Source organism: Typopeltis vanoorti, chromosome 24 (genome assembly GCF_054136105.1).
Source record: "Typopeltis vanoorti isolate ZY-2024b chromosome 24, IOZ_Tvanoo_1.0, whole genome shotgun sequence".
Classification (NCBI taxonomy): Eukaryota; Metazoa; Arthropoda; class Arachnida; order Uropygi; family Thelyphonidae; genus Typopeltis; species Typopeltis vanoorti.
Window position 1 is genome coordinate 48,351,750 of NC_143572.1, and position 15,737 is coordinate 48,367,486.

Here is a 15,737-nt window from a genome sequence, read left to right on the forward strand (position 1 = left end):
CATTTTCAAACATCAAGAAGCATTTCTCACATGTTTTTCTAATGTGAAGGATTATCAGAAAGTAAGAACACATAGTCCATGCTAAACAGAAAAAAAAAAAAAAATACACACGTACAGACAATTTTTCTAATGATATCATATTGCAACAAATATTTCAAATCTGAGAATACCTGGATGTTTTTTTTAAGATGCAATCTTTTTTTTAAGAAAAAAAAGATGCAATCTCTAGGAGTCAACTCAGTGCTGCAGGAATATGTTCATGCAGTCTATCCAAAATTCATCAACAAGTCTTGTATTTGCTGAGCTGCAAAGAATGTGGCATTCTTTAGTCATTTTTATGGGGATTTTTTTTTTATTATGTGACATTTAGAAAAATGCCACAGTTTTGCAGAATGAGGCAGAAATATTTGCAGAACTACTTCACCAAGAATTATCTCATTCCCCTCCTTTAATTATCCCAAAAGATAGTATCCATCACTTATAGAACCTTTATATGCACAACTTTCTTGGTCTCAGGGAATTGAAATACTTCCAAATACACTGATGATTTGTTTTGAAACCAAAGTGATAAATCCATATTTCATTCCTTGTATTCTATAATGATTCACTCAAGAAAATCATTTCTTCATTATGAAGAAAAATTTTCTTCAATTTTTCCTTCATTGCCAATTTACTTAAGTGGCATTCAGTATGCAAAAGTGAGGAAGAATAATGCAGGACGATAACTGTCCATAAACAATTCAAACGTTTTTGAAAGGTCAAGCTATTTGAATAAAGTTTTATAATACAACAGCATATCACTGAAGGGTTGAAAGAGAGAGAGAACTTCATCCACTTTGCTTTGTGATTTAACATCAACTTCCTTGGCACTGGAGCCTCTGTAGGTCAGTAGGTATCGACGATGCCCTTTAGTTGGAAAGACCTGGGTTCAAATCCTGTCAAGAATGCAAAGAACCTTTATCAAAGCTTTTACTCTGAAGATGAGTAAGCCAGTTTCATGGAGGAGAGGGCAGAGTTTTTCTTCACAGAAACCTGGATTTTTCATCTTACAAAAGTAAACCCAGGCAAACTGGCCAGAAGAACAAGCAATTTACAGACATATACACAGGCCTCAGCCTTAAATGCTTTGGATCCAAAACAATTAACCAACAAGCCTGTCATGAATAATACTGTGCATAATATAACCAATGTCCAGTTCAGTGGATATACATCGTATTATTCTTCTGTTTCCTTGAATTATTTCCAACCCTAGCTGCACTGCAGTCCATGTTGCATGTGTTCTGGTTGACATGAAAATCACCTTTTCCATCACTAAACTACCTGCATTATTTTGCAATACTTCTGTGGTTCATGTACACTTTCATCAAACACTTTGACAAGGTGATAATGAATTTCTACTGCTGATATGTTCAGACCACAAAAAAGTGAATAACATTACAAACTTCCTTGCAGGACCAAGTTTCCAAAGTATGAGGGTGGTCTGAAAAGTTCTTGGCCTCGACCATAGATGGCAGCACTATCAGTAAGATTTTTTTTTCTAAGTTGGTACATCTGTCATAAGCATCCATGTGAAACTGCAAATCATTCTATCAAGTAATTTGTTTTATACACTTTCTGAAGCAAAAGTGTTGTTTGTATCCCTTGAAATGGATAAAACTGAGTATCGTGTGGTTATAAAATTCTTTGTAAAAAGTTTAACGCCAAAAGAAATTCATTCAAAGTTCATAAAAGTTTATGGGCACTCTTCTCCTTCGTTTTCAACAATTAAGAAATGGACTGCCAAGTTTAAACCAACCTTGAAGATGAGCCACGTGAAGAACGTCCAAAAAGTGTAACAACAACAGAAATCATTGATCAAGTGCACGATATGGTATTGGATGACAGGCGAGTCAAAGTGCGTGAAATTGCTGAGACTATAGGCATTTCAAAAGAATGTGCAGAATATATTTTGCATGAAGAATTGCAAATGAAAAAGCTTTGCACAAGATGGGTGCTGCGCTTGCTCACAGCAGATCAAAAACGCACTCACATCAAAATCTCTGAATAGTGCTTGGAGCATTTTAACAAGAATAAAACTGATTTTGTGCGTTGATTTATTATTATGGATGAGACTTGGATTCACCATTACACACCAGAATCCAAACAGCAGTCAAAACAGTGGGCAGAAGCTGGTTGTTCAGTGCCAAAGAAGACAAAGTTGGTTCCATCAGCAGGAAAGATCATAGCATCGGTGTTTTGGGATGCAAAGGCATTTTGTTTATTAATTATCTTGAAAAGGGTAAAACAATAACCAGGGAATATTATTCAAATCTTTTAACCAGACTAGACAAAAAAATTCGTGAGAAAAGACCTGGTTTGCAGAAGAAAATAATCATCTTTCATCAGGACAATGCACCTGCTCACAAAGTTGTTTTGGCAATGGGAAAATTAAGGGATCTGCACTATGAATTGTTGGAACATCTACCCTATTCCCAGATTTGGCTCCCTCTGACTTCTATCTCTTCCCAAAACTAAACTCTTCCTTGCTAGTCAGCGTTTTTCTTTGAATCAAGAGGATTAGAGGGGTATTTTGAATAAATGTATTAGTCTTAAAGAAGATTATGTTGAAAAATAAAAATCATTTTGAGATTATAAATTCATTTTTTCATTGTTAGGCAGAGAACTTTTCAGACCACCCTTGTAGTTCTCATTTTGAATTGTAACTGCACATTGTAGTTTGACAACTTAAGTTATATGTTTCAAAGCTGCAACACACACACATATATAGATAAATAATCAGGGGCGAATATTCCGGGTGTGCAGTGCTCATCCACAAAATATCAGTATCACCCATATTATATCATATTATATTTTTGCATTTATTCTCGTTAAAGACTCCCCCAATTATTTGCAGACTTTGTGCAATTCCTAAAATTTAACACAATATGCTGTACTAATGCTTCATTGTCCTCTTCAGGAGGGTAATAAAGCATTAGTGCTTCATGAAGAATGCACTTTTCGCTGCGTAAACATTCAGTCATATTCGCATTAATAGCCCGGGTGTGCTTTCGAAATGCATTCATCTTTGAGCCATTCGAAAAGATGTAAAGAGGGTGCAGTGGGTCAAATTCTTAATGTTGTAGTATTTTTAAACCACTGAGAAGGCGGGTCCAGGGCGAGCTAAAATTTTCAGCTCACTCAGTACCTAGCGTCTGTGATTGGTTATTGTATCAACCAATCCAATTGAATATTGTCACTTGTGAGTGCTTTTCGTATCTGATGTATATTACAAACAGTTGTTACGCATATTTTCTGGAACTGAAAATTTAAAAGTGGATGTTAGGAGAAAAATGCTAATTGTTTTTTCTTTTGCTTGTGCAGTATAGCATCTGTTGAAGTTGCAAAGTTTAACAGTATATAGAGACATTTTTATTCTAGTCTTTGGAAGCAACAGACAGTAAAAAATATCTATTTTTTAGAACCGCTGATACTAAAAAAAATTTTTTTAAAAAAACTAATGAATTTAGGATTCCCGAAAGTGTGGATAATTCCGATAATCATCGGATGTTATGTATACTGAGTCTCAGTAAACAAAATAAAATTCTTGGAAAACGGAGTGAAATATACACAAACCAGAGAAATACACATAACATGGGCAACAAATTATATGAGATGATTTGCTGCTCCATCAAACCATATTTATTCCTGCGAGTAATACTTTCTCTCTCTTCGTAAGTTTTTTTTGTTTGTTTTTTTTAATATTATGCCACCATAAATTCACTTATTCATGTTTAGAATTTATAGGATCATGCTATTCGCTCTACCCAGCAACTTATAGGACACACATATCACAAATGATAATTATTCCTTACCATTAATGAAAGTGTTTCTACTCGCACTTATTCTTTTCTATTCTCAAGTCTTATAAATGATGGTTCATATTTTCATCTTTGAGTATTTCAACTATACCAACCAAATATAGCATTCTCCTTCATTGTTGTTTTCTAATAAATCCTAAAACAGATTGTTCCCCACTCTACGTAGAAGTATTCAAAGTCATCCTGCAATTAATTGCATTGGACCAATTAAGATGAGCGCTGATGCGCTATGCCCTGTCAAAACTTTCATACATCCATAAAATGTAATTACATGGTCATGGGCATCTGCGGGGTGGGCGGGGAGAACGGGGAACTTTTCCCCGGGATCGATTAAAAAATTCCACAAATTATAATCGTAAAATTAATTGAGATATGTAATCTTACACCCTCGACCCTGGGAATGCTTTGTCTGTCTTAAAATTTTATTATGGATTGGCCTGTTTCGGCCGGCCCACAGCGGGGTAGCCATAGAACACGTGTTTTATTGCTGCAATAAAACACAAGTTCCTGTTTTTGGTTCATCTTTTTCTGATTTGTGAACAGTGACCGGTTAGTTTGCCCTCTGTGTCTAGTGAGTTACTGAGTGTGAATTGTAAATTTATAGTGAAATAAATTTAAACAGAAAAATACATTTTTAAAAGGTAAGTATTAATTTAATATTATTTTACTTGTTAGTTTTATGATTATTTTGCTTTTAAACTGAAATAATTTAATTTAGGATTAATTAATTAGTTGATTTTTAATAAAATATGCGGCCAATTTTTTTTATATATATGAAATTGTGCTAAAAACTTAATTCTGAATACCTTTCTTTCTTTCTTTTTTTTTTTTTTTGCAAGAACTAAAGATCATTAAAATCGATGCAAAATGAAAATAATGTATTTATAGTTTACATCGACAAATAATTACATAAAAAAGCTAAAAGACGTTTATTGATGTAATTATTTGTCTCCACGCTTTGCCCCCCCCCGGAAAATTTTCTGTGGGCACATGCCCATGCATACGATCAAATTGATGTGAAATTTGTAGTGCAGGTTGCATAACCCACATGACAGCACACCCAACCGAAATGAGCACACGATGCCACTGATATATATAACATACAATCTTTACTGATGATTGGAAATGAGAATTCAAAAAATTATTTTCCAATGATCCCCGGTACAATCTGTGAGCACATTAATCTGCATGGGATTAATAACCAGCACAGGGGGATTCCCACTAAATTTCTAAATCATATATCTTGTTAATCATTACTCATAAGTTTCATGGTTGAATACTCTTAAACACCTGCACACTCTTATACATCTGATTATTCTCTGTGAATAAACAAATGTAATTTTTAATTCCTATAAGTACAAAGTGCCTTAGACGATAGAAATATAAGATCTGATAATGTTGGAGTCTTGACAAGTAACAGACTGATTTGGAGGAAAATTGTTGATAGGAAGTTAGTAATGATGTAAATTTTTCGTGTAGTACTATCATATCCTGTACACCCCTTGAGGGTACATGGCAGGAATTTGATGATGATAATTGATATCTGTGTTGGATGATAAACATTGCTTATTTTTAACAGTATTTCATAGTTCTTGATATCTATCTATAGAAGATATACTAGGGGAATGGACTCTAAGATGTTTGAACATTTTTCAGCAGGTATGCTGTACAACATTGTCAGAATTGTATTCTGTAGATCTGCAAATTTTTGGGGGTAGAGGATTCAAACAGTGGATCTCTCAACTCGTGTAATTCCAGAAATGTTCTAGGGAATTTGAATATAGCAAGTTGGCAGACCAGGTAACACCAAACACAGTGATTTTCAGGTGTTACTTGAAAGTTACTGGTGTGCTTGGCAAGTCACTCTCAAATGATACCAGCAACAAGGTACAGCACATTATTCTACTGGAACATGTGCTATCTAGATAGGCAGTCAACCATGAAGAAGTGCATGCATATATGTATGTAATCAGCCACAGTGAACAGATACTTTGTAGCATTCATAGTACCATCTATGGGTATCAGGGGGTCCTATGAAATCATCTTCCATACCATAGCACTGCTGCTTGTTTCTGCTAAACCATAACATCAAGATGCTTTTTTTAAGCTTCTGTCTAACCTTCCACTCACCCACTCACACAGAACAGCTGGAAATAAGATTAATCTAAGAAGGCAACTTATTTTCCAGTCTTCACTGGTTAAATTCAATGACATCTCTCTCTCTCAGATGCAAATTGCAAACACAGTCATCAAAAGATTAGACATTGACACACTGAATAAACACCTACTTGGAGTCCAATTTGGAGGAATTATGTTGGATTGTGGTCTGCAAAACGCTGCCGTTCATCCCCAGGTTAAATTCACAGCCATTTCAATGTTTTTCACCTATAGGCTTGCACAAGGCAGGGCAACCAGCAATAACTACAAGCATCGATAAGGTGTGGGCACCCACCACTGGCCAAGCAACTGCTGTTCTATCCACTATCCTTTCCACTCTTGAAACTCTTTAACTATGACATGGTAGGATATCTGTATTAAAATTCAGATATCCCACAAGTTTAAAATATATAAATGAATGAGTTAGAAGTTAATAATAAAGTATTATTTTATAAAGTAGTTAGTGAAATGTATATTTCAATTTGTATATTGCAAGCAAGAGATTTTGAAGTGTTATTTTTATCTTTAGTTACTGAAGTCTTGCTTAATAAAGGTTAACTGCGATTTTGTAGGAGCTGTCAAGTGTTGAAATGTTTGTGCTGTTTGTAGGTAGACAAACATTGTTTGCAAGATATGCTGTTAAAGTTACCGCTATAATTCACATTGTGTGAATTATTAAATAAGCTTACCTCAATGCACAAAGGATTGCGAAATGACAAAATATTATAATTTCCGACTGTTTCATTACAAAATTACAAATTAAATAAACTTTTCTGTACTGTCGAGAAGGAACTTTATCGTTTCAAGCCAGATGCTGGACAGCAGCAATGGTAGCACACGATAGTGGACTTGAGCAAAAGTTTCTCAGTTGCATTTCCAAGCATGTGCAGAAGCAAAAAAAAAAAACACTGTTTTGGTAACACCTATCATGTTCTGGTACTTATCCAATTCTTCTGCTAGTTCTATTTTTTTTCCATTCATACTTCTTACAGTTGGGATTTGTTCTAGTAACTAACTTTTCACTGTTTGCCCTGGTTCCCATGAAAATAACAGGAGCCTTGTATAACCGGACGACTCTCAAGCAAGCATGAAATTCTGTCATGTTGTACCTCCATTTTGAATTTGGTTTAAGCCAATAAGAATACAATTTGGTTTGCTAAATCCCAAATTACCAGCCCATCCTTATTCATTCAGTATCCAGATAGATATTCAACAGGGTGCACACAAGGTGAGGAGTAAACATTAGATCAGAAGCCCTGGTTTGTTCTCTGCATTCCCAAAAGGCTATGTGGAGGTCTCTTCCTGGTTATCCAGCTTTTACCCTTCAGCATCCCAACTTAATAAATGTATTAGGTTTGTGCATGTTTATGTATGCACATTCTATTAATGAAAAAGATATGAGTGTTTTTTGCATGCATACATGGTCAATGTCACAATATTAAATACCCAAAATTTTTTTTTAGTTGTAACAAGAGCACCGTTTCATTATGATGAGTGCTTCCAGTCATTTTCCTTGTAATTATGTAAATTATGTTTCATTCATATTCTGGTATAATTAACAGTATATACAAGGAGAGTAAAAATATTTACACATCTGTATTGCATGATGAATAATCATGTAAAAGGTTATGATGTGCTATAGGTTCTTGTACCTCTTGTTTGTGGGATTAAAAAAAAAAAAAAAGGAATTGAGCAAAGTGATAATTTTTCCCCGTGTTTTATATTCTAGTGATGAATAATGAAGCAATTTATTTTAAGTAACTGGGCTCAACTGCATGAAATTCAACAATGATTATTAACAATTAAAATGTGCATGAAATAAACTCTATTACCAAGAAGTACCCAATTAATCATGCCTATGACTAATCATATAAAAAAAGTTTAATTTCCTAACAGTATTCTTTTTTTATTTTGCAGATAATCAAGGCAGGCATTATATATTAAGTAACAATGCTGGAATACAATGTCTACTTTCACCACAGCAAATGCCATTATAACTAGCAAAAAATAAAGTTCCACAAGCATAATGCTATTCTAAAGAAAATTTACCACAGCAAAGTAACTGTTGGAAATCTTCTGGTTCCTAGAGTTTTCCATAATGATACTCACTTGTAGTAGTTAACTTCTGGATGATATCACAGCCATTTTAGGCATGTTTTACAAGTTTTAGGAAATTTGCACAGACAGAGAAAAGCTGCAACTATGCTTGAAATCCTAAAGACATGTGAAGTGACAAACACTAATATTATGAATAAAATTGGGATTGTTACAATTAAGTCTCTTTAAAACAATTTTTACAATTTTGAAGAACAAAGAGAAGAATAACTTCACTGTTACTACAGACAATATACATGTACAAAACAAAGTTGCACAGTCCTGACAATTAAGAGCTAAAAACTGTGCTTTTCAAGTTTACTCAGAAATGTAGATTGGGAATTATCACAGGTGAACCTATAATAAAGGCAAGAGCAGCAAAACAGAACTGGAACTTCAAGTAAAGAGTTTCAAACATTTAAGGCATGGCAAGGAATGTGGTGAGACAAACACACACACCTGCATGCATGCATGCCCACACACAAAGAGAGAAACATGTGCCAAGGGAAAGCAAAATTTGTCTCCCTATTATGGAATATATACTGGGAATGACTAATATCAAGTTATTACCACAATATGAACAACGGGAAAATATTAATAAGTTAGCACTATTCGAAGAAGAACAAATTCAAATGCATAAACAGCATTCTTTTTCCAATAGGATTGTCAATAAGATAAATATATTGTTTAATTAAATTAAGATTACTAAATGGTAATATGAAATAAATTTAATTTATTTTGTTGCTGTTTGGTTTTGGGACAACTCTTACTTTTGTCTAGTTGTTTAAATTGTCTATAATGTTTCTCCATCATGAAAGATTTCTATAATATATAAATTATGGAAATAATACCTGAATATGATTATCTGTTTACTGCATCCAAAAAAGAGGAAAGATATATAAAGAACTTTCACAGCATTCCCTTACACGATAACACAAATTATCGTCAACAAGATAAAATAAATAAGATTACTTTATTAAAAAAAAAAATTCTTTTCTACTAATTGACATACCATGCATCATGGCCTTTAATGAGATTTAATTCTTGAAGAGGAATCTTCACCTCTCCTAGGAACACATTACCCCAAACGCTACTAGAATCATGCATGAGTGATATCCTGAGGGGGAAAAAAAGAAAGCTTTCATAAATTGTATTTATAAAAAAGTTTATTAAAAATTTTTTTTTTCTTTTCTAAATGACATTTCTTTATAATCTCATTGGGCTTTTATTTAGTTTCATTACTCTCCATATCCACTCTTAGTCATTATCCTCTGCTCTACATCCTACAAGCTCAACTGTTAGAAGATACAATATATAAATGTTACTATAGTTGAATTTCCTTTATAGGTTGAATTGTTTTAGATAAGAGTATTATCTTTTAACTAATAACAAATGTGATAATCATCATCATCAATATTCCCTGATATATATCCCCCCAAGGGGGTGTATGGGTTACTATGACAGCACTCGCCTATCAACAATTTCCCTCCAAATCAGTATGTTAATTGTGAGAGCTTCAATATTGTCATATCTAACATTTCGTGCTTCTAAGCCACTTCTGACTAAATCAATCCACCTAGACCTTGGTCTTCCTGTGGATCTCTTTCCTGCCATCTTGGCATCAAACAGCTATTTTGCTAACCTTTCCTACCCATTATACTGAAATGGCTGTACCACCTTAGATTAGCTCTGCTGACATATTCTTGAATGATAATAATGTCAAGATCCTTTCTAATATCTTCATTTTAATATGATTCTGGCATTCATACCATCAGTTCACTCTCCTAATTGATCTAGTGCTTTATTTCTATCACAACTCGTAGATCCATAACTCAAAATTGGTTTGAACACTGTCTTGTATCCTGCTAGTTTGGTCTTTTGGCTAATTTCTCTCTTATTCCACATAAATTTATTCAGCTAGCTACCCACCATACAGCTTTAACCTACCATCTTCACTAAAACTATGCCTAAATAGATGAAATATTTTACTTTTTCTATAGGATCTCCAATCAGAATGCAGCTGAAGTTTTCAAAGTGCCTGCCCATTTTCATGTGTTACATTGTTGTTTTTCTTATTTTTATATCTTCTGTTGGATTCTGAATATATAGATTTAAGTAATTATTATTTGCTTCAGAATCCAACATGATCTTCCATCACAGAGACCAGATTTGTAAATATCATTTAATGTAAACAACTTATTTTACAATTTAATATTCATATAACTACTTTAATTTTATCTAATATTTAATTAATTAATCAAAGATATATGTATTAATAATGAAAAGACTGTATTAAATATTATTAAGCTATTTTAATTATTACTATGTTAATATTATAAGAACTTGTATTTGATAATTTAACTGCGCATTATTTGAAATGTAAATATTCTTTATTTATTCTATTTGTAGAAGTTTAGCGTTATGCAATACCTTAATTTTATTATATTTTGTTTGGTTGTCATGGAGGTGTATGTAAGTGAGCGAGTACGTTTTGGAACACCACGTAAGGAGAAGGTTTATTGAAAAGAGTTTTAGAAAGAAATCACGAGAATAATTTAGGTGGGAAGAATGGATATAAAAAGGGAAGAACACTGAAAATATACGGAGATTAGATTAATTAAGAGAGAGAGAAAGGAGAGGATTGGCATTAGGTTGGAATTGGAGCATTCGGCATTTGGGAATCACAGTGCGATAGTAGTGAGTCGACAAGTCACTCAAGCAGCTAATAAAGTCTACTAGTCACTCAAGCAGCTAATAAAGTCTACTAGTCGAGAAGCAGTTAGCTAATAAGTTGTAAAATAACAATTATAGCTACGGAAGACAGCTGAGTGACTACTAAATAGACTAGCGATATTTGAGTTGAGATTCAATTTCAGGGCCGACCTTTCAAGGACATACAGAACCTTGAAGCAAAGCACAGAGTTATTAACAAATAGTAGAGGCTGTAAAGTGAAGTTTACTGTTAGCTGTGCTTAGAAATATATTGCCTAAAGAATTAAATGAATGCAGGAAGAATGAACAGCTGTGCATATAAAACCTCAAGTTAAGGAATTATTGTGTATTGCCTTATTTCATGAGTGATCAGTAGTACTTTATGCAACAACGTTTGTTTATGTGTATTGTGACCGATGATTAATTCAGTTATTGCTTAGAAGAATTATTTTAATGAGTGCCGTATACTGTTTAAGTGTTTACAGTTATAAAAAATGTTTGTGTGTAAGTTTATGAAGAAAAAGATTATCGGCAAGATTATTCCAACCATTAATATTCCTTTGCAGAGGAGTGTGTGAGTTTCATCCTAGAATATCCTTATATTAACAGTAACTATTGTGAAAATTAACTGAAGTGTTTGTTTGTGAAGAAGTGTTACTGCAATTTTATTGTATTTGGAACTTAAGGAACTGTGAGAAAACTGTAATAGAGATAGCAGAATTACCATTGTCTGAGTTTGTACGACTGTATTGCCAGGAAGGCTGAAGTGTTTCTAATAACTTAATTAGTGATTTGAAGTTAAGTGTAAAATTTGTGATTCTAAAATTAAATGTTTGTTTTTGTTTATCTAAGGTTGTATTTTGCCTGAATCCCTTTTATTGCACCATTCATAAAATATTCGAACCAAAGCGGGAGAGATAAATAAGTTAAATATACTCGGCCAGTATATACAATATTAACACCTAAAGGAGAGATAGTTGTGAGTTGGTTTTTCTTCAATTCTTGAACTAATTCAGATATAGAGTGGTGCAGTCTTTAAATATAAATTTTCTCTATATTTGAATTAGAAATCAACTCGCAACCTATCAACTAGTTAAGAACATCCTAATAATTAAATATTGGATCCAAAGTATAGATTGAGAAGAAGTAGGATCCAACACTTCCCTTTCTATCTTTCAATCGTTATTTTACTTCTTCAGATATCGCGCCTAATATACTTACATCTATGATTGTTTCCTCTTTGGATACTGGCAAATTTATATTATGCTGCGCCAGCCAATATCCTATAGCAGAAAAGATCCTTACTCAGGGAGACAATGCTAGATTTTGAGGCGTTCTTACACTATATTTTACTTTAATAAGGCTGTATAGATTCAGACTGCAGTCGTGACCTAAATCTATGATTATATAGACTTTCTAATTCCTTCCCGCCAAAAGAAGTTCTATTTTTATAAGTGATAATTCGGAATCAGGCATGACTCAGGTACAAAATACACTAAAGAAATTCAGGCATTCAATTTATCTCAATACTAAATAAGGAAACTCGAGTTAAAAGATCAACACACTTTAAATTTAAATCAAAGGTTATAAAGCATGTAAGACAGTGACTGATAATTGGGATAGATAACAAATGATATGGTGTTAAGCTAAAATTCCCTTCAGCAAGCTATTCATAAGATAATATAACTAACATTCTAATGTTACTCAGTTACTATAAGTTTACAGTGCTAATCTCGTTATGTCAAATCAATCACATACGACACAAAAGACCTCTTCCAAACAATTCTTCTTATTCTCAAAAGGAAGCTAACTTTCTAATTAGAGTCTGTTCGCAAAGTTCTTTAGAATAATGTTCATAATTTACATTTACAAGTAATTTTCTCTCCTTTAAGGAATTCTAAACACAAAATAGAGTAATTCTACTTTACCGAACCTTTTCCGACATCCTTCTGCACCATGCGTACGTCTGGTTACCTCTTGTCTATTGGCTGTCCTCACGCCAGTGTAGGAACTACGCTATCTTCATAATTACTGCCAATCGTGGACTCGATTCTTTGCGTCTCTATTCCTCTCGATGGGAATTCTTCAGCGAGGGCTCAATTCTGCTAGGGCTGGAAAATTTCACCTTCAGCACTACGTGGAATCCTACAACATTCTCAGGAAAGCTCGCCGTCCAACATCATAGCACTAATGCTTCATCCCCCTTACTCGAACCCACCAGCTAACTTCCGAACCAAGAACCAGGAAAACGATAAGACAAGAGAGAGCCAATACGGTGCTTATTCCCTTATGTTCGTTCGAGCGCCCCTTTTTGCACACGACCTATATCTTTTCTTCCTTTGGGTTCATCCCTTGCTCTCCCCTTTGCTATTATACTCTAGTATTCACGGAATTCGCGATGTACTTTCTGTGTAAGCTACTGCCTTTGGCGTTACGCTGGACACATGTAGTTGTATACCTTCTATGAATTGTTACTTAATATCTGTCTGGTGACTCACAATCATTCTATATAGCTAAAGTGAGGCTTAAATAGTATTAAAAAATTCCTCTTTTAAGACAATCTCTAATTTGATCTTGGTATGATCACAATAGATTAAAATACATGGTACATAAAATAAAATGCAATTTTATACATATGTGAAGAAGTTTCAATTTAATTTCAGCTGATATGCAGGTATTTCTCTTTGTGTCATTTAGTAGTTAGACCCCGAATGAATGATTTCTTTGCAAGATTCCTTCATTCAGGATCTAACACATGGTTTTGTCTTTATATTGCTGATTTTCATGCCAAATTTGTTACAGCTGCCATTCAATTTAGAGAATCCTGTAGATTTTCACTAGATATATTTAGGCAGATATACATCATCACCTGATTAAAGCAAAGATCTAAGTTTGACATCTCCAATTCTAATATCAGGCCTAATTCCCCCTTCTTTCATAATGCGATCCTTACAGATGATGTATAAGAGTGGAGATAATGTGCATCCTTGTATTTATCCCTGATTTTAAATCAAACCATCTTTATGTGTTTCTTTCACTTTTAACTGCTACTGATAATTTAAATTTAGACTATGTATTGCTCTATATAATGTTCCATTCATCCCATATAATTGCAGTGTTTTGAAAGGCTTTTCTCTGGGCACCTTGTCATATGCCTTTTCCAGATCTACAAAACATAAGTACAGATCCTTGTCATATTCCCACGATTTCTCAACCATTTGTCTTAAAGTGAAAGTCTAATCTTGACAACCTCTATTTGGCATGAGCCCAGCATGTTCTTCCCCAATAATCTTTCTCAACCATGCATGAATAAATCTTACCTGGAATACTTAGTAAAGAAATTCCTCTGTAATTCTCATATTCAGCTTTATTCCCTTTTTTTTTATAGATGGGAACTATTAGAGCTTTACTCCAATCATCAGGAACTGAGTTCCTGATGACTGGAATAGAGTTCCAACTTCTGACCAGACCCTTTGAATTATGCAGTGTAGCCACTGAAAACTTTTATACCTCCATACTTAAGATTTCTGGCCATATATCATCTACTTCAGCTGCCTTTCCACATTTCAAGTATTTGATGGCTTTTATCTACCTCAAGTATTGATATGTACTCCTCTTTGCATTTTCTAGTATAGTTCTGTCTTGCGTTGTTTGTTTAACAGTCTTTCAAAGTAATTACTCTAGACATCTAGGATATCCTTATCTTAGATGTACTTTACATGCCACCTTTATCATTTGATTTCTTTTACAGTACTCTTTGCTCCATTTCTAAGCTTCTTCAATAGTCTCCAGAACATTTTACCATCTTCCTGATTTCCCATACTCTTACCAATGTCTTCACATGACTTTTTCGTTTAGCTAATTTTACACATAGTTTAGCTCTCTTACATTTTTCTCTGTATTCTTTTAGGGCATCTGCCGACTTATTTGATAGGAGCTTTTGTTTTCTTCTTTTCCAGGGCTGATTCTTTAACTTCTTGTATCCACCATGGTGTTCTTATTTTTCTATCCTTGCAAAACTTCACCACATACCTCTCTAGCTGAATCAATGTCTTCTTCAGAGTTTGCCACTGAGACTCTAAAATTTGGTTCTTGTTTTCAATTTGTTTCATTTTTTTCTTCAATAATGTTTCTAAATTTGAGTTTATAATTTACTTGTAAAAGCTGCTGAACTTTAATTCTTTTTAAAACTTTCTTACATACTGTTCTTTTTAATGCGATATCCATTTTAATCCTGATTAGATTAGAATTAAGTAACAGTCCAATTTCAAATCCTCTGTACACTCTTGTATCCTGAACCATCATGATGATATCACTATCGACAATCATGTAACGAATGAAGCTTCTTATTTCTTGTGTCTGCTCTCCATATGAACTTGTGCACATCTTTATGTTGAAACATAGTGTTAGTAATGACTAGTCCAAGTCCTGAGCAGAAGTCCAGTAAATACTTACCATTATTATTATTAGCTTTGTCTATTCTCTAAATTTTCCCAAAATGTTTTTATATGCCTGGTGGGATTCGTTTCCTACTCTGCTGTTCAGATCTCCAACAAGGACCACTTTTTCATTTATGTCAGCTTCCAGCTCTAATGACACAAAAAATTCCTCCATTTCTTCTTCTTTAAAAGAACCTTCTGGGACCATAAGAACAAATAAGTTTCATTGTTCATTTCCCCATTTTGAAGGGTGTCCAGATAACTACTTGAAAGTGCCTTCCAATCAAGAAGTTTATCTTCAAGTTTAGTGCTGAATGCTATCACTATTCCTTCCTTTCCTTGATCATTATTGCCTGAAAATAACATCCTATTCTACTTATTTTTAGTAAGATCTCACCTGTTTTTGTCTTCTTTGTCTCAGTGACGCCTTTCCAATTTTCTGCAAGTTCGATTTCTTTTCCATTAATATTCCTCCTTA

At 33.8% G+C, this 15,737-nt stretch overlaps 1 protein-coding gene across 1 annotated transcript in view; it reads right to left on the reverse strand.

Moving 5' to 3' along the window:
• RasGAP1 (Ras GTPase activating protein 1) overlaps positions 1-15,737 on the reverse strand; it is a 210,612-nt gene that overhangs the window by 113,604 nt on the left and 81,271 nt on the right. The window contains exon 7 of the mRNA XM_090414179.1: positions 9,121-9,225. Coding sequence (XP_090270305.1) covers positions 9,121-9,225 — 105 coding nt within the window. The remainder of the gene's footprint in view (positions 1-9,120; positions 9,226-15,737) is intronic.